Source organism: Anomaloglossus baeobatrachus, chromosome 1, assembly GCF_048569485.1.
Source record: "Anomaloglossus baeobatrachus isolate aAnoBae1 chromosome 1, aAnoBae1.hap1, whole genome shotgun sequence".
Classification (NCBI taxonomy): domain Eukaryota; kingdom Metazoa; phylum Chordata; class Amphibia; order Anura; family Aromobatidae; genus Anomaloglossus; species Anomaloglossus baeobatrachus.
The window spans coordinates 582058599-582082680 of record NC_134353.1 but is presented as its reverse complement, the minus strand read 5'-3'; the positions used below and the strand labels follow the sequence as shown (position 1 = coordinate 582082680).

General features: G+C 44.7%; 1 protein-coding gene across 2 annotated transcripts in view; it reads right to left on the bottom strand.

Moving 5' to 3' along the window:
* LOC142296397 (zinc-regulated GTPase metalloprotein activator 1B-like) overlaps positions 1-24082 on the bottom strand; it is a 116125-nt gene that overhangs the window by 6780 nt on the left and 85263 nt on the right. For both annotated transcript variants that reach the window (XM_075339977.1, XM_075339988.1), the window contains exons 13-14: positions 8103-8171; positions 5684-5749 (exon numbers count right to left, since the gene is read on the bottom strand). In XM_075339977.1, coding sequence (XP_075196092.1) covers positions 5684-5749; positions 8103-8171 — 135 coding nt within the window. The remainder of the gene's footprint in view (positions 1-5683; positions 5750-8102; positions 8172-24082) is intronic.

The following is a 24082-nucleotide window of genomic DNA, read 5'->3' as shown; positions in this document are numbered from 1 at the left end:
TAATATTATTGTACTAGAAGGTGGCCCGATTCTACGCATCGGGTATTCTAGATTTTACGTATTGTGTAGTTCATGTATGATTTTTGTTATATATATATATATATATATATATATATATATATATATGTTGTTGTGTGTAGTTACCAAGTGTTTGTGTAGGGGCTGTACATGTTCTGGGTGTTGTCTGGGTGTGACGGGGGGTGAGAGCGGTGTTGTATGTGTGTTGCGTGTGTTGCGTTGTTTGTGGAGCGCTGTGTGTCTATAGCGTTGTGTGTGTGTTGCGCGGTTTGTGTGTGTGTGGTGTGTTTTGGGGGGAGGTATGTTTTGTGCAATGTGTGTGTTGTGCGGTATGTGCGTATATTTGTGTGTGCCGCGGTGTTTGTGTGTTGGGTGCTGTGTGTGCGCAGCGTTGTCTGTGTGTGTGGGTGTCTGTGTAGGGCAGTTGTTTGTGGTTTCCAAGTGTGTGTGTGTGTGTGTGATGTGTGGTGTGTGGTGTGTTGTGCAGTGCGCGCGCGCGTGTGTGTGTGTGTGTGTGTTTTGGGGGGAGGTGCGCACTCCCAAACGTGCTCCATCCCCCATGCAGCGCACTCCCCATCGTGCTCCATCCCCCATGCAGCGCACTCCCCATCGTGCTCCATCCCCTATGCTGCGCACCCCCCATCGTGCTCCATCTCCCATGCTGCGCACTCCCAAACGTGCTCCATCCGCCATGCAGCGCACTCCCCATCGTGCTCCATCCCCCATGCAGCGCACTCCCCATCGTGCTCCATCCCCTATGCTGCGCACCCCCCATCGTGCTCCATCTCCCATGCTGCGCACTCCCAAACGTGCTCCATCCGCCATGCTGCGCACTCCCAAACGTGCTCCATCCGCCATGCTGCGCACTCCCAAACGTGCTCCATCCGCCATACTCCGCACTCCCCATCGTGCTCCATCCCCCATGCAGCGCACTCCCCATCGTGCTCCATCCCCTATGCTGCGCACCCCCTATCGTGCTCCATCTCCCATGCAGCGCACTCCCAAACGTGCTCCACCCGCCATGCTGCGCACTCCCAAACGTGCTCCATCCCCCATGCTGTGAACTCCCCATCGTGCTCCATCCCCGATGCTGCGCACCCCCCCATCATGCTCCATCCCCGATGCTGCGCACCCCCCATCGTGCTCCATCCCCCATGCTGCACCAGCATCAGCCTCTCTGCCCCCAGCATCAGCTTCTCTGCCCCCAGCATCAGCCTCTCTCCTCCCAGCATCAGCCTCTCTCCTCCCAGCATCAGCCTCTCTCCTCCCAGCATCAGCCTCTCTCCTCCCAGCATCAGCCTCTCCTCTCTGTCCCCAGCATCAGCCTCTCTCCTCCCAGCCTTCCCCAGCATCAGCCTCTCTCCTCCCAGCCTCCCTCCTCCCACCCTCCCCCAGCATCAGCCTCCCTCTCCCAGCCTCCCCCAGCATCAGCCTCCCCCAGCATCAGCTTCTCTTCTCTCAGCCTACCTCTCCCAGCCTCCCTCCTCCCAGCCTCCCTCAGCATCAGCCTCCCTCTCCCAGCCTCCCCAAGCATCAGCCTCCACCAGCATCAGACTGTCTCCTTCCAGCCTCCCCCAGCATCAGCCTCCGCCAGCATCAGCCTCTTTCCTTCCAGCCTCCTCCAGCATCAGCCTCCCTCTCCCAGCCTTCCCCAGGATCAGCCTCTCTCCTCCCAGCCTCCGTCCTCCCAGCCTTCCCCAGCATCAGCTTTCCCCTCCCAGCCTCCCTCAGCATCAGCCTTCCCCAGCATCAGCCTCTCTCCTCCCAGCCTCAGCCTCTCTCCTTCCAGCCTCCCCCAGCATCAGCCTCTCTCCTTCCAGCTTCCCTCAGCATCAGCCTCCCCTTCCCAGCCTTCCCGAGGATCAGCCTCTCTCCTCCCAGCCTCCTTCCTCCCAGCCTCCCTCAGCATCAGCCTTCCGCTCCCAGTCTCCCCCAGCATCAGCCTCCCCAAGCATCAGCCTCCACCAGCATCAGCCTCTCTCCTTCCAGCCTCCCCCAGCATCAGCCTCCCCTTCCCAGCCTTCCCCAGGTTCAGCCTCTCTCCTCCCAGCCTCCTTCCTCCCAGCCTCCTTCCTCCCAGCCTCCTTCCTCCCAGCCTCCCTCAGCATCAGCCTTCCGCTCCCAGTCTCCCCCAGCATCAGCCTCCCCAAGCATCAGCCTCCACCAGCATCAGCCTCTTTCCTTCCAGCCTCCCCCAGCATCAGCCTCACTCCTTCCAGCCTCCATCAGCATCAGCCTCCTGTTCCCAGCCTTCCCCAGGATCAGCCTCTCTCCTCCCAGCCTCCTTCCTCCCAGCCTCCCTCAGCATCAGCCTTCCCCTCCCAGTCTCCCCCAGCATCAGCCTCCCCAAGCATCAGCCTCCACCAGCATTAGCCTCTCTCCTTCCAGCCTCCCCCAGCATCAGCCTCCCCAAGCATCAGCCTCCACCAGCATCAGCCTCCCTCGTCCCAGCCTCCCCCAGCATCAGCCTCCCCCTCCCAGCCTCCCCCATCATCAGCCTCTCTCCTCCCAGCCTTCCCCATGATCAGCCTCTCTGCTCCCAGCCTCCTCCAGCACGCCGTGCTCCTCTGCCGACACTCACACACCCGATCGCATCCACTCACACACACCCGATCGCATCCACTCACACACACCCGATCGCATCCACTCACACACACCCGATCGCATCCACTCACACACACCCGATCGCATCCACTCACACACACCCGATCGCATCCACTCACACACACAGACACTGACGATATCGCACATACGCGCTGATACTCACAACATCCGGACATACCACATGCCTCTGGCCATGTGATCCTCCGTCAGGTCCTGGAAGATCACAACAGCACAGTATCGAGGCCGAGAAGCAAGCGATATCGCCGGATGCTGTGAGTATGTGGATGCGATGTGTGTGTGAGGTGTGTATGAGGTGTGTGTGAGGTGTGTGTGAGGTGTTTGTGAGAGTGAGTGCGATCTGATGTGTGTGTGTATGCGTGTGTGTGTGCTGTTATGTTTGTGCGTGTGGAAGTCCCGCCGCTGCAGGACCTTGATTTACTGGTAACTATGCAAGCATGGTTACCAGCGCAACACGTCCCCCGCTCGCACGGGAGCCAACACCAGCATACGGCGGCGGCGTACGCTGATGTGGGCTCCCGTTGGTGAGGGGGGAAAGGGGGGGGGAGTACAGTACTCACCTGGGATTCGTGGCTCCGTGACCGTGTCAGTTCGGGCAATGCGGGGGGGGGGGGCGAGAGCTAACGTCTATTGCGTGAGGGGGGCGGGGCGTGGCGTGGGCGAGTTGCCAATGCCTGCAGGGTGCCGGGGCGAGAGGCCAATCTGTGGGGGGGGGCAGAGCCTGGGCGAGCGGCTGGCGAATCCGTGTGGGGGCGTAGCCGGGGCGAGAGGCCAATCCGTGTGGGGGGGGCGGGGCCATGGCCATAATATTATATATATATAGATTAGTTCCACATCAGATTTTGTGTTATACCGAGCCTGAAGAATAGACCTGAGAGTCTCGAAAGCTTGCTATTATTACCATCTTTTCAGTTAACCATTAAAAGGTATCAACCACTGAGGACTTCAGTTCTTTTAAATAATTTTTTATCTCTACTGGCTAACACAGTACAAAGATATATTTTACCTGTATCATACACTATCTAAGAAGACACATCTGCATGTTTTTCTCACTAACATGAAATCAAAATAAATCATTCCCGTTTTCGGTCCATTAGGATTACCAAAATTATTTATATTTGACAAATTATATTTGCCAGAATAATGAGAGAGATAATATTTTAAGGAATTTTTATTACTTTCTCCAAAGTTAAGAGTGCTATGCCTTTATACAATACGGGACAGCCCATATGATGATGTCATATCTTTGGAAGCTTCTGATAGGTTTATTGGCAACATCTGAGTTAATTAGAGACACACCTGTGGATGTATTTTAATGCACACCTGAAAACACACTGCTTCTTTGTGTAGCATCATGGGAAAGTCAAAAGAAATTAGCCAAGATAACTCAGGAATAGAATTGTAGACTTGCACAAGTCTGGTTCATCCTTGTGCAATTCCTTTGGTGCACTCATGTGTCTCTTTAGATTGTGTATGTAAACTTCTGGTTTCAACTGTATTAGTGTAGCGAGTAGCATCAGCAGAGAGACGACAGTGAGGAGAACACATCTGCCCACTGTTTGCAAATGACAGGGAACACACAGTACACATTTGCAAACGAACTGGCAGCATTCAGACAGTGCTAGCTTTAGGAAGTGAGCAATATCAATCAGCAACAAGGGAAGGCCTCCAATATGCAAATGATGAGCGTCTCAATGCACCACACTATTGGCCATGCCAAGGGTGCACTGAAGCCCTCTAATTTGCATATAAATTAAAAGTTATTTTCTCAGGCACTGTACTAGTAACAGGTTCAGTGCTGGTATGGTTTTTATAGTGGCTAAGTTCCCTACAGCATTGTATAGTCCATGTAAAATGCATTTTTTGAAAGATGGACTCCCTTTAATCTTTGGAAGAAGTCTTCCAGCTCCTTCCAAACTACACCAGCACCATTATAGCTGCTATGTTACAATATTAATTTTACTAAATCAGTTTTATAACTTAACTGTTTCACAAAAAAAGAGTATTAAAACATAAAACTTAAAATTATAAAATATATATTACTTCTGCCACCAAACGGTGGCTAGTGGGAAGCGACAGGGGTTGCTAGGCAGCGTAGGCAGAGGAAAAACGACGGTTGAAGGGGTGACAGTTGAAAGGAGTGAGTGAGAGGGATGTAAGGATTGTGAGGAGACCCCAAAGGGCGACTACAAGGTAGCCTGAGGGTAGACAGAATATCCCAGGTACTACACACAATGGGGTACTGGACCCCTTAGTAGACGACAGCTCCAGGTGGTCTGCTGATCCAGCCGCGTGGGGTGACTTCCAGGGTACCACGCCACTCATAGGTTCAGGAACACAGCCTCATATAGGACCCAGGGAGAGGGCACCGAGAAGTAACATACCCGACAAGGGACCGCGAGGCCTGTCATACTGGGCCCGGAAGAAAAGAGCGGAGCGCCGCAGGTCACTGACAGCATCAGGCAAGGGGACCATCAGCTCTGCATGTGCACGGAGGGCTTAACTAGGTCTCACGTCAGCACCGGGACAAAGGAAAGTCGGTTGACCAGCCATACCAAACTATACTTGCAACATCCAATGAGTAAATACCGGTTAATCTGCAAGAACTGTGTTGTGTCTGTTACTGGCGCACCACAAGGCGCAGCACACCTACATGGGACTTAAGCCCTTACTGGCCGAGAGCGCGAACACACTTGCTGCTATACCATATGTCCCTAAAACCACAGCAGCAGCGGGACATCTTATTACCGCAACCCGCCAGTGGCGTCACAAGTGACATACAAAATAAACCTGTTACCAAGCATCACGGAAGCGGGCACGACCACCTGTGACAGTGATCCCCATTATCCACCGCCCGGAACAGAGTATCCCAAGGGCGTGGTGTGGCACTGTATATATTAGCATCTTTCTTGAAATTCAAGGCGGGTGAGGGGACAGAAATATCTTTGTTTATTGATTTTGTAATTTGCTATAGCACACATTTAAGAAAGATTATGAAAGTCGATTTCATTTTCTACAGCCTGCTGTCAATCACTTTACCTACCTTTAATCTTATCACCTCCATGGGAACACCAATTCTATTTTTAACATTTTTCTCCCAAAGCAAATTCTGTGAAACCAAACATATACAGTTACTATAAAATAAAAAAAAGAAAAGTGTCATGATTAATTAAGACTGGCGTTGAAGTAAGAGGCATCTAATTAATTAAAAGGCACATACATTTCGAGAAAAATACACTATTGAGCAAAAGGGTAACAATTGTTTTGAACTTTTGAATTTCAGGCTCCATATCTCACCATCCACTACAGCTTTGAGCGTGAGACTACCTTCATTATATAGACAATCATCTTGGCCATTTCATACATAAATGTGACTTGCAACTATTTAGCATATACAGTAATTAGTTATGTAGATTCTTGTCATGTCAGTGCAATGTTACTATTTTACTCATCGTGTTTGAAAAACGTTTTTCTTCCAGTATAATAAAAAAATTACAACCTGTTCTAACATTCTCTAATAGCTCAGTGTGTTATTAGGTTGATTTCCAGCTCATTGATAGTGGTCTCTAGGCCAAGAAAATTTCCAAACTGCATCATGTGAGTGCCATGACAGTTGGAAGAATACAAAATGAAGTCTGTCCATGCATTCAAAAGCCAAGAGATGGACATCCAAGCAAAATATCGGAGTCAACAAGTCAGCTGATCACAAGGTCTATCAGTTCTGGCGCGACAAACACGGCAGTGGAGGTGGCTCATATGCTTCGTAATAGTAATATCACAGATGTCCATGCAAGCACTGTGCGAAGCACAATACACAAGTCTGGAATGGTGACCTGAAAGAAGGAGAAGAAGCCTCGACTTCAATATCCTCATAAGAAGCGTTGGCTCAAGTTTACAAAAAAGTACAGAATGGACAGCAGAAGATTAGAGACGGGTAATTTGGAGCTATGAGATGCAAGTCAATAGACTAAAGGCCACTTTACACACAGCGACATCGCTAGCGATGTCGCTGGTGAAAGCAACCACCCCTGTCGGTTGTGCGTCACGGGCAAATCACTGCCCGTGGTGCACAACATCGCTAACACCCGTCACATATACTTACCTTCCTAGCGACGTTGCTGTGGCCGGTGAACCGGCTCCTTTCTAAGGGGGCGGTTTGTGCGGCGTCACAGCGGCGTCACTAAGCGGCCACCCAATAGAAGCGGAGGGGCGAAGATGAGCGGTTGTAACATCCTGCCCACCTCCTTCCTTCCCATTGCCGCCGGCCGCAGGTACGATGTTGCTCCTCGTTCCTGCGGTGTCACACATAGCGATGTGTGCTGCCGCAGGAACGATGAACAACCTGTGTCCTGCAACAGCATCGATATTTGAGATTAGAACGACGTGTCAACGATCAACGATTAGCTGAGTAATTTTGATAGTTAGCGGTCGTTCATGTGTTTCACATGCAATGACGTTGCTAACAAGTCCGGATGTGCGTCACGAATTCCGTGACCCCAATGACATCTCGTTAGCGATGTCGTTGCGTGTAAAGCACCCTTAAGCTCTGATGGGTGCAAATGGGTGTGAAAGAGACAAGGGGTTGGATACTTGACCAGGATCGATGGTGGTTTCTGTGTTGAGTTATATGTAAGTATCCTATAAGATGAGTTTCTTCATACACTCGAGAACTAAGGGTATGAAAGGTAACAATGTTCCAGCAGGACGACAACAACCCAAAGCATATGTCGAGATTGCCAAAAAAATGGTTCAAGGGCAATGAAGTAGAGATGCTGGATTGGCTCAAAAGTCCGCACACCTCAATCCAATTGAACACTTGTGGGTAGAGTTGAAGAAAAAGCTGTGTACATACCCAAGTGAGTCGACCAGTGTGCACCAACATTGGAAATGTGTGGAAGAGACCTGGGATCAGATTTTAATCAAGACATGCTTGAATCTAGTCTATAGCATGCCCAGAAAGATCCAGACAGTGTTCAAAGCCAAAGGTGGATTTACAAAATACTAACAAAATAATAAAAATGTAAAGTTAGATATCTAGGAGCAAAATAGTAACAATGCAGTAATATGACAAGCCTCTGCATAACCAATCATATAATAAATAGTTGCAAGTCAAATTTATGTATGAGATAGCCAATATGATTGTCTATAAAAAGAAGGTAGGCTCACATTCAAAGCTGTAGTGGATGGTGTGATATGCAGCCTGAAAGTCAAAAGTTCGATTTTTTTTTACCCTTTTACTCATCAGTGAACAAGCCAATAAAAGGATTAAGTTTGCATGGATTATATGAACAGCCTGAGCCTCAATCTATTTGCCCATACTCCGCATGTTTTGGTGTAGCTTGCCGGAACTTCTGCAAAAATGCCAACTACAAGTTATGCAAGAATTTTGTGACACTTGAAAGGGCTTTACACCAGAAAACTGTCGAAAACACATTCATGTACCAGGGCCAAAGGGTTCTTACCTGTATAAACAAATGCAGATTTTCTTCTACTACATTTCCAAAAACCTCAAATGTAACGGTGACAATACTCTGTGGAAAATATCACAGTGTTAACACAAAAAGTGGAGGTGAGGAATTAATAGTTTGGATTTTATCTGTGTGCTGTCTATGATTTTTATGGACCCATAGACTTGTATAGAGGATGTTCATCGGTGTCGCTTACTAAACATGGACATGTGAGCAGCATCATGAACTATATTGGCACATTTTCTGTGCATTAAAAGCAATGATAAAAATAAATGTCTGCATGAGGTCTAAGGGGTACTTTGCACACTAAGACATCGCAGGTGCGATGTCGGTGGGGTCAAATCGAAAGTGACGCACATCCGGCGTCTTCTGTCGACATCGGAGTATATGAATCATTTTTACTACTATTAACGAGCGCAAACGCGTCGAAATCGTATGATCGGTGTAGCGTCGGTCTTTTCCATAATTTCCGAAGGACCGATGTTACGATATTGTTCCTCGTTCCTGCGGCAGCACACATCGCTGTGTGTGAAGCCGCAGGAGCGAGGAACATTGCCTTACCTGCGTCCCGGCTGCAATGAGGAAGGAAGGAGGTGGGCGGGATGTTTATGTCCCGCTCATCTCCGCCCCCCTGCTTCTATTGGCCGCCTGCTGTGAATTGGCCGTCGCTGTGAAGCCGCACTACCCGCCCCCTTAGGATGGAGGCGGTTCGCCGGCCAGAGCGACATCGCAGGGCAGGTAAGTGCATGTGAAGCTGCCGTAGCGATAATGTTCGCTACGGCAGCTATCACAAGATATCGCAGCTGCGACGGGGGCGGGGACTATCGCGCTCGGCATCGCTACCATCGGCTTGCGATGTCGTAGTGTGCAAAGTACCCCTTAGTGTTGTTATCTTTTGGTTCTGTGGCGGATTGTTGTACTGTTTGAGTGTTGTCACTGTGATAGGGCTAACTATCTTATGTTCGTATGTGTTGCCCATAAGTAGGATAAGGACGCATGCACACGTCCATCAAACTCAGTCAAAGCAAGGATGGCATGTACAATGCTAAAATGTTTGAGTTGGGAGACAATCCGAGCATTGCAATCTGAGTTTCACAGGCATCTTGATGAACCATTACTGTTCACGGTCAAGACACTATTGTACTATGCCCTCAGCTTGACAAGCATAGTACATAGATCATAATCGGGTGGGCCCATGCATTTGTCAAGGTTTGCATAGTACCGAAAAGATGATTGCACGGAAACACTCAGATACATTGCAATGTCACACATACACACATGGGAAAGTCAGAAAACAAATGCATAGAACAATTTATTTTTTTTAGGTATTGGCTGACTACTTTGCAGGTCACGGGGGAACACTATTCTCCTTATGGAGACTTTGCAAGCCAGTCTGGCTACTTTCAAGTAAGGGGACTTATAGCTGCCATGCCCCTCTGTAAAATATTCAAATTGTCTCTCCAGGACTGTAGACAAACTCTAGCGCAGCGCCACCTATTGGAAGTAGCGATCCTAAAAGTTAAATGAGGATTTTTAACAACCCTTTACATATAACTTAGGATATATAGGCCAGATGAGAATCCCAATTTGCAGACACGGTGTTTCGGGATGCTTGCCCCTCGTCAGTGCAAAGTATGGGGTGTCTGATCTGGCTCATGAGAAAGCTATGTGGGGATCACGGGGGAACACTATTCTCCTTATGGAGACTTTGCAAGCCAGTCTTACTTGAAAGCAGCCAGACTGGCTTGCAAAGTCTCCATAAGGAGAATCGTGTTCCCCCGTGATCCCCACATAGCTTTCTCATGAGCCAGATCAGACACCCCATACTTTGCACTGACGAGGGGCAAGCACCCAGAAACACCGTGTCTGCAAATTGGGATTCTGATCTGGCATATATATCCTAAGTTATATGTAAAGGGTTGTTAAAAATCCACATTTAACTTTTAGGATCGCTACTTCCAATAGGTGGCGCTGTGCTAGAGTTTGTCTCCAGTCCTGGAGAGACAATTTGAATACTTTGCAGGTGTGTGTCATTGGACAAACACAGAACAATCCAATCATACTGACAACCCACATACACTAAGGCGGGCTTTGCACACTACGACATCGCAGGTGCGATGTCGGTGGGGTCAAATTGAAAATGACGTACTTCCGGCATCGCATGCGACATCGTAGTGTGTAAAGGCTCGATGATACGATTAACGAGCACAAAAGCGTCGTAATCGTATCATCGGTGCAGCGTCGGCGTAATCCATGATTACGCTGAGGCGACGGTCCGATGTTGTTCCTCGTTCCTGCGGAAGCACACATCGCTGTGTGTGAAGCCGCAGGAGCGAGAAACATCTCCTACCGGTGTCACTGCGGCTTCCGTAGGATATGCGGAAGGAAGGAGGTGGGCGGGATGTTTACATCCCGCTCATCTCCGCCCCTCCGCTCCTATTGGCCGCCTGCCGTGTGACGTCGCAGTGACGCCATACGACCCGCCCCCTTAATAAGGAGGCGGGTCGCCGGCCAGAGCGACAGTCGCAGGACAGGTGAGTCCATGTGAAGCTGCCGTAGCGATAATGTTCGCTACGGCAGTTATCACAAGGATATCGCCGCAGCGACGGGGGCGGGGACTATCGCACTCGGCATCGCAGCATCGGCCTGCGATGTCGCAGCGTGCAAAGTGCCCCTAAGAATGCGACCAACCTATTTGGGCACCAATTCATAAAAAGAAGACCCTGGTGTTTCAAAATGTGCAAAGAAGAGCCACAAAACTGAAGAAGGGGCATGGAGGATCTTGGTAAGAGAAAAGAATAAAACAATTTTCTTATGAGACATCTTGGATGGGACATCATTAACTTATTAAAGTACATAAATTACCTGTTTAAAAAGTATTGTAAAATGTTGCTTGGTGTAAACCCCCCTCAAAATACAAGAGGGCATCCCCAAGAGAAAGAAATGTTAAATCTCCAGAGGTGACAGGTCTTTTTTACCATGAGAACCAGTAATCTGTGTAGTAATCTTCCTCATGAGCCGGTCACAGTGGGAATCATTGATGGTTTCAAAAAGGGCTTACATGATGTTTATTTTAAAATATGAAAATAACAAAATACTTATGTACATGTGTTAAGTTCTTGTTCTGAAGTTTCAGCCAGTCGATAAACACTCTGGGTCGGGAGGGAAAATCTGCTCTTTTAGGGCATGCTAGGTCATGGTTGTATCTATATCCCTTGCCTAGATCCTCACCCATACCTAGGTTTAACTTGATAGACAACCATACTATGACAACAGCCAAGTACAGTCACCTAAGACACAACACATTTTTACACAATTATTGCGACCACACCGACTACAAACCTGGACTGTATAGAGCACAGGTTTTACAGTAGAGTCAGTATTTTACCAACATATATCATATACAGAACATAGTAGTTTTACCACACTGGTCACGTTTAGTTAAATCCCAAGGACAAATCAATCACTTTACAATATACATGGCTATGTGTAAGGTTACAACCAGTTGGGCTACACCCAATTTGGCCATCATTTCATCTACTTTTCCAGAATCCTGTACAGTTATGCTCCTACATATCATCTGCTCCCATACAGCTACATAAGAAGCCAGGTCCGCCATCCGACAGCCGCCGAATAAGACCTACCAGAAGTATAATTGTGAATATATTGCTTGTTACCCAATTTTCATTGATGCTGCATGACACTTGAATATTCTTCAATAACAGAGAAAGCAGTCCTTAGTAAAAGGGATCCCCCATGAAGAGGCAGCTGTTTTTCTTATACCTTCTAACGGATGTGTGATTTTACTATGAGGAAATAGAGCTGTCACTTTTATTACCATATAGGATTCACTTAAGAAGCAGTAAAGGATCAATGAAGTTGTGCAGAAGCCCATTCATGTATTTGTTGTGACAGTAGTTCCCACCATCATTCCATGTCCTCGTTAAGACATATTATAGAAAGATTTTCCTTGGTGAGAAAATATTGCCCTCATTACACTTCATTTGAAGTAATTATATCCTTTAATCTGTTGGGCGCCAAAGTAAATAGTGATGTGTACTCGCAAACTCATTTCCACGTGACAAGAGAACGGCTATCTAAATAGGTTGCTGGTAAATAAACAAAAATCATTTCCTCAAAAAAACAATTGGACATTTCACAGAATGGATTCTCAACACCTTTTGGTGTTATGTTGTTCTTCTAAATACAATCAGATAGTATGCATTACTACAATACTTAGTAATGGGGAATCTCAACATGGAGCTCAGTGACAGGCAATGTGTTTTAGTCCTTATAACTAGAATGTGCAGCTTGCTTCATAACCATCTAAAAATTAGAATAGGTAATAAATGTTTATTTGGAATCAAATGTAGCAAAAACCCAAGATAGAAACAAAATGGAATGAGTATATAAGCTGCTGTAGGTAAGTATTATGCATTCTTATATAGCACTATTAATTCCACAACACTTTACAGACATCATCATCAATGTCCCCATTGGCGTTCACAATCTAAATTCCCTATCAGTATGTCTTTGACATGTGGGAAGAAACCGGAGAACTTGGAGGAAACCCACACAAACACAAGAGGAGCATGCAAACTCTTTGTAGATGGTGTCCTTTCACAGGACCCCAGCGCTCCAAGCTAAATCAATGAAATACTTAGCTCAGTGTAGTGTTAACCACTGAGCCCAGTAAAAAAGTAATACTTTTTGGAGTTAAGTATTTATTTATAGAGCTTCCCATGGCTGGGTGCCTGAACAGTTGGGCCCCAGCCCCAATTGGGGTATACCTTGTAATGGTGAGATAGCTTTTATGTGTTTGGATCAAAAACAGCTACTAAAAGCACCCAATATTAGTCATTTGTACTATTACTAATTACTTACTGCAGGGTATATGCTCATTTAGTTTCTATCTCAGGTTTTGTCTGTTTTTTGTTTTACCTTTAGTTTCTGTTTCTTCATACAAACAGGTACATCCCCCCCCATTTGTGGGCTAGTTATTTTATATATATATATATATATATATATATATATATATATATATATATATATATATATATATATATATATATATTTATATCTCCTCCCATGGGCAGGTGTCTGAACAGTTGGGGACCATTCCAGCTCTGCCCCATCTATACTGAGGTCATCTGACATAAGGTTAGGTTTTAATATTGGAGGTTAGGAAGGTCCAGATTAGGTACACCTTATAGTGGCGGTATGGTTTTCACGCTTTTTTTTTAATGAAAAACAGTGTTGTCATGAACCCAATGTTATTTATTTGTACTATTACTTTTTCTTTACTTAGAGCAAGGTATCTTGGGTTTTGTCACATATAATATACAGTATATATTACAATGTAGTGAAAAATGGGGAAATTAAATCTAAATTGATAGTGATGCTGTGAAGAAAAAAAACACACATGCTGTGGATTTTTGTTTTTTACTTTACGGCGTTTGCTGCTGCTGTGTGAGTCCATGTTTTTGAGGAGTCAGCTGTAGTTGGTGTACATACAATTTTTTGATCACTTTTTAATTCCATTTTTTGTAGTGACTGAAAAAATGCACTACTGAAGTTTTCTCCCTGACATTTACTGTATGGATTAAGGAATTATATATTTTGAAAGATTAGACTTAAAGATGTGGCTTTACCACGTACGGTAACTTTTTTATTGTTTTGTAATTGGAAAACTTTTAAGATTTTTTATTTTTAAGTTCAGGTTTCAATTTAAAGGAGCTTGTGTGAAGGTATGTGTATGTGACTTTTTTTAATTACCTTTTTTGTGCTGAATTGTACTTCAGAAAAATATCTAGCATCAACAAAACAAAAAAAAAATCTAGAATAAAAAAAGGAAAATAAATAATAATAATATAGCTAATAAATCACAATGATCAAACTTTAACATTTCCTGCCTTTACGGCTACGTTCCCATGCTGGGTATTTTGTCTGGAACGCGCCTGAAAACGTATTGCAAAACTGATCCTAAAAAGGAACAAAATGAACAGCAATGTTAGGCTATGTTCGCACGTTGCGTTTTTTACCGCGTTTCTGCAGCGTTTTTAGCAGCAGCGTTTTTGCGCTAAAACGCATGCATTTTTGTTTTCCAGCAAAGTCTATGGGAAAAGCAGAAATCCTGTCTGCACTTTGCTTTTTTTTCTGCAGCGTTTAATTTGCATATTTGTGGTCAAAAACCATGCTGAAAAAGAAGCAGCATGTCAGTTGTTTTTGCCATTTCTGCAGCGTTTCCTTAACATTGGAGTCAATGAGATTTGGCAAAATGCAACCAAAAGTACAATTCCTGCGTTTTTCATGCTTTTTACCTGCTTTTCCACTGCGTTTTTGGCTCCCAAAACGCATGCTTTTCTGGCCAAAAATTAATGGGTTCTAATGTTCCTTTACACACACACAATAACCGAAAATTTAAATGTTAAAAAATAATAAACTTTACCTATTTTTCTGTTAAAATGTGCATAACCACTATTATTTCATTAAAATTGATAATTTTCCATATAGTTTTATTAAAAGTTAATTTTATACTTTTTTTCTCTTTTTTCATTCTTTTTGACTATTTCAACTTTATTTCTCAGTGTCTTGATCTACAAAACGCATCTGCAGAAACGCAGGTGAAAACGCAGGTAAAAAGCGCTGAAAACGCACTAAAAACGCGGTAAATACGCATGCGTTTTTAGCGCTAAAAAATGGTCAAAAGCCATTTTGTCAAAAACCAAGGGAAGGAAAACGTGCAGAATAAACTGCAGGTACTCCGACGCAACGTGCGCACATAGCCTAAGAACGACACTGCTGTGCACATATTCAGACTTTCAGGGTAGAGCAAGAGACGATGGCAAAGCCGCCAGCGAAGCTGACTAAGGAAAGAGACTGTTGGCGTTTTGATTAAGTGGTTTCGCCTAGAACAACTCTGCGTCTCTGCCTTTGGAATACAGATGTCGTGTGCACATACCCGGATAACAGTTGGGCATAGGAATATGATAATTCGAAGATAAAATTATTTCCAGCTCGATTCAAAACAAGCTTTTTTTAGGGTAAAGACGTCAGTGGTGCTGCAAATAAAACTTGGTTTTCATGCATTTTTTAGAAGGCTACTTTCACACTTGCGTTGGACGGGATCCGTAGCATTGCGTTGTGTGACGGATGCAACGGATGCGTTGCATATAGTGGCACAACGGATGCTACGGATCATACAAAACAACGGAAAGATTTTTTTATTTTTTTTTTATTTATTTATTTTTTTTCTTTACAGTTTTACCGGCAGCAGACTATTGTGAACGATCAGCTGATCGCTCTCAATAGCCAGTCGCCGGGCACTCAGCTGAGCGCTCTCACATACCGGCGGGCGCTCAGCTGAGCGCTCTCACATGCCGGCGGCCGGTCGCTCAGCTGAGCGCTCTCACATGCCGGCGGGCGGGTGCTCAGCTGAACGTTCGGCCACCGAGAGACAAAAAAAAGTTTGTGATTTAAAAAAAAAAAAAGCATGCGCAGTGAAATCCTACAGATTGCACGGCTGAAAAAAACATTACATGCTGCGTTTCTTCCGCCCGACGCAGCGTCAAAATAACGGCGCTGCGTCGTCCAGCGGATGCAACTTGCGTTACAGTGCATTGTCCAGTGCGTTGTCCATACAAGTCTATGGAGAATAGCGACGTGCGTTAACGGACTGCGCTATTCTCCATAGTGACGGACTCCGCTGAACGCAAGTGTGAAAGTACCCTAAATTGTGTTTTTTGCCAACTAAAATCAATAGTAATAATTCAATAGCATAATCCAAAATTGGGAAAAAAAAAATTGTATGTGAATGGAAAATCCTATCTTTCGTTAGCTCACCGACAACAGATACCAGCTGTTGTTTTACCAAAAAGAGGGTAAATGACACTAAAATGCCCAGTGTAAAGCTAAATTTAGGGTACCTTCACACTTAGCGATGCAGCAGCGATCCGACCAGCGATCTGACCTGGTCAGGATCGCTGCTGCATCGCTACATGGTCGCTGGTGAGCTGTCAAACAGGCAGATCTCACCAGCGACCAGTGAACAGCCCCCAGCCAGCAGCGACGTGCAAGCGACGCTGCGCTTGCACGGAGCCGGCGTCTGGAAGCTGCGGACACTGGTAACTAAGGTAAACATCGGGTATGGTTACCCGATGTTTACATTAGTTACCAGCGCACACCGCTTAGCTGTGTGTGCAGGGAGCAGGGAGCCGCGCACACTGAGCGCTGGCTCCTTGCTCTCCTAGCTACAGTACACATCGGGTTAATTAACCCGATGTGTAATGCAGCTACATGTGCAGAGAGCAGGGAGCCGCGCACACTGAGCGCTGGCTCCTTGCTCTCCTAGCTGCTGTACACATCGGGGTAATTAACCCCATGTGTACAGCAGCTACATGTGCAGAGAGCCGGAGCCGGCAGCACAGGCAGCGTGAGAGCTGCAGAGGCTGGTAACTAAGGTAAATATCGGGTAACCACCTTGGTTACCCGATGTTTATCTTGGTTACAGCTTACCGCAGCTGCCAGACGCCGGCTCCTGCTCCCTGCTCGCTTCATTTGTCGCTCTCTCGCTGTCACACACAGCGATCTGTGTGTCACAGCGGGAGAGCGCCTTTGAAGAAAACGAACCAGGGCTGTGTGTAACGAGCAGCGATCTCGCAGCAGGGGCCAGATCGCTGCTCAGTGTCACACACAGCGAGATCGCTAATGAGGTCACTGCTGCGTCACAAAAAGCGTGACTCAGCAGCGATCTCGGCAGCGAGCTCGCTGTGTGTGAAGCACCAGTTAGGGGTGCTTCACACACAGCGAGCTCACTGCCGAGATCACTGCTGAGTCACGCTTTTTGTGACGCAGCAGTGACCTCATTAGCGATCTCGCTGTGTGTGACAATGAGCAGCGATCTGGCCCTGCTGCGAGATCGCTGCTCGTTACACACAGCCCTGGTTCGTTTTCTTCAAAGGCGCTCTCCCGCTGTGACACACAGATCGCTGTGTGTGACAGCGAGAGAGCGACAAATGAAGCGAGCAGGGAGCAGGAGCCGGCGTCTGACAGCTGAGGTAAGCTTGTAACCAAGATAAACATCGGGTAACCAAGGTGGTTACCCGATATTTACCTTAGTTACCAGCCTCTGCAGCTCTCACGCTGCCTGTGCTGCCGGCTCCGGCTCTCTGCACATGTAGCTGCTGTACACATCGGGTTAATTAACCCGATGTGTACAGCAGCTAGGAGAGCAAGGAGCCAGCGCTAAGCAGTGTGCGCGGCTCCCTGCTCTCTGCACATGTAGCTGCATTACACATCGGGTTAATTAACCCGATGTGTACTGTAGCTAGGAGAGCAAGGAGCCAGCGCTCAGTGTGCGCGGCTCCCTGCTCCCTGCACACACAGCTAAGCGGTGTGCGCTGGTAACTAATGTAAACATCGGGTAACCATACCCGATGTTTACCTTAGTTACCAGTCTCCGCAGCTTCCAGACGGCGGCTCCGTGCAAGCGCAGCGTCGCTTGCACGTCGCTGCTGGCTGGGGGATGTTCACTGGTCGCTGGTGAGATCTGCCTGTTTGACAGCTCACCAGCGACCATGTAGCGATGCAGCAGCGATCCTGACCAGGTCAGATCGCTGGTCAGATCGCTGCTGCATCGCTAAGTGTAAAGGTACCCTTAGATGTATGGTATCTGTGGAACTGTGATGATAGTAATGTGGACAAACACTGAAAGACCAGGACCATTGGAGACAAACACAAAGATAATTAACTACAGATCACAGACATATTAACACCAACATGCCCAATTAACTGCTAATCCTCTTTACACTTCATGCTGTAAAGAGGACACATTTGTGCACAGGAAGATTCCTGGATTTCAAGACACTTTTAAGTTTCAATTGTAATTACAGACAAAGAAAAAAAATCTAAGAAACTATTAAAGCCTACAATAAAGCTAAAAAATGATGAACAATTACAAAAAGAGTTGTTCCAGGTACACATTAATGATCAACTGCTCACTAAAGATCGGGTCAAGCTGATGTAAATATATTAGGATAAAGGCTACACGGTAATGGAACTCCTTTCTACTACAAGTAAAATATATCTTTGTACCGTGTTAGGAAGTAGAGATAAAAAAAATTGTTTAAAAGAACAGAGTCCTCAGTGGTGATACCTTTTAATGGCTAACTGAAAAGATGGTAATAATTGCAAGCTTTCGAGACTACTCAGGTCTCTTCATCAGGCATGGTATAACACTTTGTGTTATACCATCCCTGATGAAGAGACCTGAGTAGTCTCGAAAGCTTGCTATTATTACCATCTTTTCAGTTAGCCATTAAAAGGTATCAACCACTGACGACTTCAGTTCTTTCTACTACAGACAGTTTTCACTCTTCCTGACCAGGAATCCATTATGTTTCCCATATCCAATGAATCAGAAACTGCTCACGACACAGTGTACTTCGCTTATAAAAAAATATACCTATATAACGCCTATAACATTCAATGACCTCACTGCTTCACCACCACCACCACAGCTGCCGCCCCACCACTGTGCGGAGCTGCCACCCCACCACCGTGCGGAGCTGCCGCCCCACCACCGTGCAGAGCTGCCGCCCCACCACTGTGCGGAGCTGCCGCCCAACCTACACCCCACCTACTGTCTCCTCCCCAAAATCCTATAGAATGTAAGGCCGTAAGGGCAGGGCCCTCTTCCCTCTGTACTAGTCTGTCTACTGTAACATGTATATGTATTCTGTTTGTAACCCCCTTCTCATGTACAGCACCATGGAATCAATGGTGCTCTATAAATAAATAATAATAATATCCCTAAATTTACCACTAATATAAAGACAAAACATGCAGCACTTTTATTTCCTACATTTGTACCATTACGCTGTGTGCCCACCATGAGTTTTTGGTGAGTTAGTGACACTATATATTTTCACTGCATCAAAAATGCAGCGTCTTACAGTTCCAGCAAAGTGGATGGGATTTATGGAAGTCTCCTGTCCACTGGGCATCTCTTTTACTCAGCAAAAACTGACCATGTCAATTTCTCTTGTGGTTAGGTTGAGTTTTTGCAGATTTTCCCCATAGATGTGCATTACATGCAGGAAAAAATGCAAGTAAAAAAAACGTGTGCTTTTAGTGAATGGAAAAGCATGAAAAACGTATGTAATCCACACATATGTATATCAATACAGTTTTGTCAAAGCCAAATAACGGAACACGCAGCAGAAATCCCCACCATAAGTGACATTTTAGAAACTTTACCTTTCAAGGATTTATTATTAGATATTATTATTTATTATTTCAAGGATTTGATTAGTATCCTGAACCCACAGGTGCTTCTCAGTATAACATTGGGCTGTGATGATGGTAAAAAAAATGATTTTTTTATCCCAAATGTTTAATTTCACAAGGGATAGCAAAAGATAAATGAACCCCAAAAATGTGTTACTCAATTTTTCCTTTTGGTTGTTAATTTTCCCCCTGTTTGTCGTTACTTACCTGGTGTGTTGCTAGTGCATTGGTGAGATCTAATGAACTCCACCTGCCCCTCACTAGTCAGTGCTACTATAGGGTCCTGGTGAGGAGAGGAGGGACAGCTGCAGGTGTAGTTAGGAGGTGCCTACCTACCCCTCTCACTAGTTCCAGGGCCTCCCATTGCTTTTATGTCCCCGGTGCCCACTTTTCTTGTGCTTTTTGTTGTGTATCAGACGCACGTAGGTCTGAACGCACCTCGCCACGCTTGCTACACCCAGCAAGCGTGATAGATACATTACGTTTATCTAATCTCATAATACCAGAGTGTTATGCAGATACACGCATCTAATCCCAGTGCCTTAATACACTCCACGCCTCTAATTCCAGTGTGTGATACATTTTGTGTATCTATTCCCATAATCATTGCGTGATGCAGAGATGTGCATCTAATCCAATCACATTATACACTCAGCGCATCTAACACCAGCGCATTATACAGTCCACGTATCCAATCCCACTACATTATACAGTACACATATCTAATCTCATTTTTTGTGATACAATTTGCTGAGCCCTGTATCTAATCCCACCGTGTGTTGCAGATCACATATCTAATCCAAGAGCTTGATACACTACGTGTATCTTAGTCCAGCGTTTGATGCATACAGTGTATCTAATCTCAGATCGTAAAACACTGCCTATCAAATCCCAACACGATACATTGCAACTAGTTAGTCCAAGAATGCAATACACGCTGCTCATCTAATCCCAGTGAGAGATACACTTTGCGCACCAAATACCATAATACCAGAGCATGATGCAGAGAGTTTTCAAATGCCCAGAAGGGGAGGGGTGACGTCACACACGTGATCAGAATCCGCCCACATTTACAGCAGTCATAATGTGAGCTAACAGTACACTAGATACTCATGGCAAATTTTAGCAATTGCTCCCCCTAGTGTTTAAAAGTGGAAAATATCAAACCTTGTTAAAAGTATATTTCACATTTTAAACCATTAAAAAAATGTTAACATTTAAAAAAACTAAATAAATAAAACTAAATAAATAAATAGTATTTTACATTTCTTCAATTGATGCAATAAAAAAATATGGCACATTCCCGTTAAGTATTCAAAGCCCATACAGCCTTAAAGCCTTTTTCCCATAAAGCCTTTTTTATCCAAAAACGATTCTGCCTCTCTCTACGTGAACAGCGCCATTGGTTACCCTATTTTATTTATATTTTAGGTATTTCTTCTCCAAATGGCGTTTTTTACAAGCGCCCAGGATTTTGGGTTGAGCTACAGCTGACATACCAAAGTTTGGTTTGGAAACTATGTTGTACCTGGTAGTAACACATCGCAAAAAAAGTCAGTATAATACCTTACGCCTTTGATGATTTTGCCATTATCATTAATTTTGGAAGGATATCAGCACTATGGAGAGTTCTGTGTTTCTCCTTTTTCATTAGGTTTAATTTTTGAACATCATGCAGAAAAACTTTCAAAAAGGAATGTACAGTTACAGCCCCTTTCACACATCAGTTTTTTGCCATCAGTCACAATCTGTTTTCTCGATGGATCGACGGATCCGTCTCAGATTGTGGCTAAAGTTATGCGACTGATCCGTTTTTCGACAGATGCAACTAGCTGGGGGCTAAATAATAAATTGGAGCATGCTCAGTTAAAAAAAACGGAATCCATCGCCGGATTCCGTCATTTGACAGATTACGACGGATCTTGCACCCATAGGCTTCCATTCTACCAAACGACGGATGGCGACATATCCGTCACTGTCTGTTTTTTCGACGTAGACAAAAACGTTACTGTGGACGGTGTCTCCGTCCAACAGACAAACATTTTTCGATGGATCAGAAACGTGAGGCCATCCGTAGCTAATACAAGTCGATGAAAACTAAAAGGATCCAGCGGCATTCGTCGCCGGATACGTTTTTTTTCAAAATTCGACGGATTGTGACTGATGGCAAAAAACTGATGTGTGAAAGGGGCCTAAATTGGTGGCTTTCCTGAAGAAGACGTGAGGCTTCCTTTGAAACGTGTTAAAATAAACCACCTTTCATCTCATTATTTTCCAGCAGAGCAGAGACAACCACATTGTTCTTTTGGTCCTGTTTGGATAACAATGACAATGAGAAATAACACAGGAAAAAAGTATTGAACACACGTCGTTTACTGAAATTTATTCTATACTTTGTATAAAAGCCTTTGTTGATGATGACAACATTAAGATGCCTCCGTCATGGCGAAACTAATTGCATGCGTTCCTCAGGTATGATTTTGGTCCATACTTCCACACAAACACTCTTCAAATCCTGAAGGTTCTGTTGGCTCCTTCTATAAACTCTGAGCTTTAGTTCCTTCCATGAATTTTCTATTGGATTCAGGTCAGGTGATTGGCTGGGCCATTCTAGCAGCTTTATTTTCTTTCTCTGAAACCAATTGAGAGGTTCCTTGGCTGTGTGTTTGGGATCATTGTCTTGCTGAAATGTCTACTCTCTTTTCATCTTCATCATCCTGGTGGTAGATGGCAGCAGATTTTTATCAAGAATGTCCATTTGTCCATTCATCCTTCCTTCAATTATATGAAGTTTGCCAGTGCAGTATGCTGAAAAACAGCCCCACACCATGGTGGTCCCACCTCCATACTTTACTGTTGGTATGGTGCTTTGGGGGTAATATGCAGTGCTTTTTGGTTTTCAAACATGGTGTGTATTATGGCATCCAAACAGTTCAATTCTGGTCTCATCTGACCAGACTATATTCTCCCAATATTGTCTAAATGTTGCTGAGCAAACATTAAATGCACGTGAACATGCTTTTTGTTCAGCAATGGAGTCTTGTGTGGTGTGCATGCATGCAGGCGGAGTTGCCAACTTGAATTTTTTTTCTGGACAGCTTATAAAAAAATAAAAAAATCACAGACATAGTTTTCTAACAAGCTTGTAAAAAATTAACAAATCATTATGATTATAAGTGATACATGCCTCCAGCCCACACGTCTGATATGAAGACATCAGCTGCATTCACTGTAACCTGTGAAGTGATGATAATTACAGTAAAAATAATCTACATACAGTAAAATTATTCAGCTTCAACAAAAACAGACACCTTACATTTTTTTATGGACAAGGCAAAAAAGTGCCCTATTTTTATGGACTGTCCTGGAATTTCTGTACAGTTGGCAACCCAGCATACATGCCAAAAAGATTGAGTTCTCTCTTATTGTTTTCTTTGAAGATAAAAGGTATCAACCACTGAGGACTCTCAGTTTAAACAATTTTTTTTCTTTAAAAATAAACTGCAGGTTCCAGGTCTTTCTGTAGGTCTCCACAGGTGATTCTTAGCTCTTGGACAACTCTCCTGATTCTTTTCACTCTTCTGTCTTACATCTTGCGGGGAGCACCTGGTCGTGGTTGGTTTATGGTGAAACGTTCTGTGCACTTCTGGATTATGGTCCCAACAGTGCTCAATGGAACCTTCAGTAGTTTAGAAATTCTTCTGTAACCAATGCATCAAATGTTTTGCGATAATAAGGTTGTAAAGGTCATTAGTCAGCTTATTGGTTTTACCCATCATGAGATATTTCTTGTGTGACATTCTGGCAATGACAACTTTTTATAGGTCATCAATAAAACCAGCTGATATTATTTTTCACTAAGTGGCAGTATTGCTTTGTAATTACTAATACATTTCAGCTGGTGTCATCACTTTCCTTGGTTTTTTGCACCTTTCTTTCTTCATATTGAATACTTTTTCCCTGAGTAATTTCTCATTATTACACATCACTAAATTTACTTAGAAAATTGATTATATGTTCAATGCTTACTTCACTAGTTGTATCTAAACGCATCCCTCAATAAACATTTATACCATATTTAAAAAAACATGTTACAAAACAATGGATAATGCTATTTACTATGCACAACCAAAGTTAATTTTCTGCAACAATATTCGGAAGGAACATTGTGTGAAAATATACACAGTAGGAAAATTAATTACCTTTGTTCTATACTGCTGTGTCCACTCCACTGCCCAGGCATATATACTTAAGTAGGTAAGGCCTCCAATAGACATACTAATGTCAGTCGATATCGATGGGTCCAGACTACACTCTAATGTGTATGGGAGCTTTGGCCGCCATACAAATTAGATGGCAGTCAGCCAGCTCACTCATACCCAGATATGTCTTCAGGAGACAATATGATTGGCAATCCAAAATCGGACATGGCATATTAATATTTTCGCTCACAATAAATTGTCATAAAATGTATTGAACAGCTTGAGCTATAGCTAACATTTATTTCTGTGTAATGGACATGAAAATTAATTCTGCCATTTAGTAAAGTGGAAGGAGAAGGAGAATAGGGCTCCAGTAGCCCTTACAATGGCTTACTAGTGGAGGACACAGCGGGTGGGAAGGTCATTTAGCTTGGACAGAAACAGGGTGAAATAACAAAAAACATCCCAATTATTATGATGCAATGA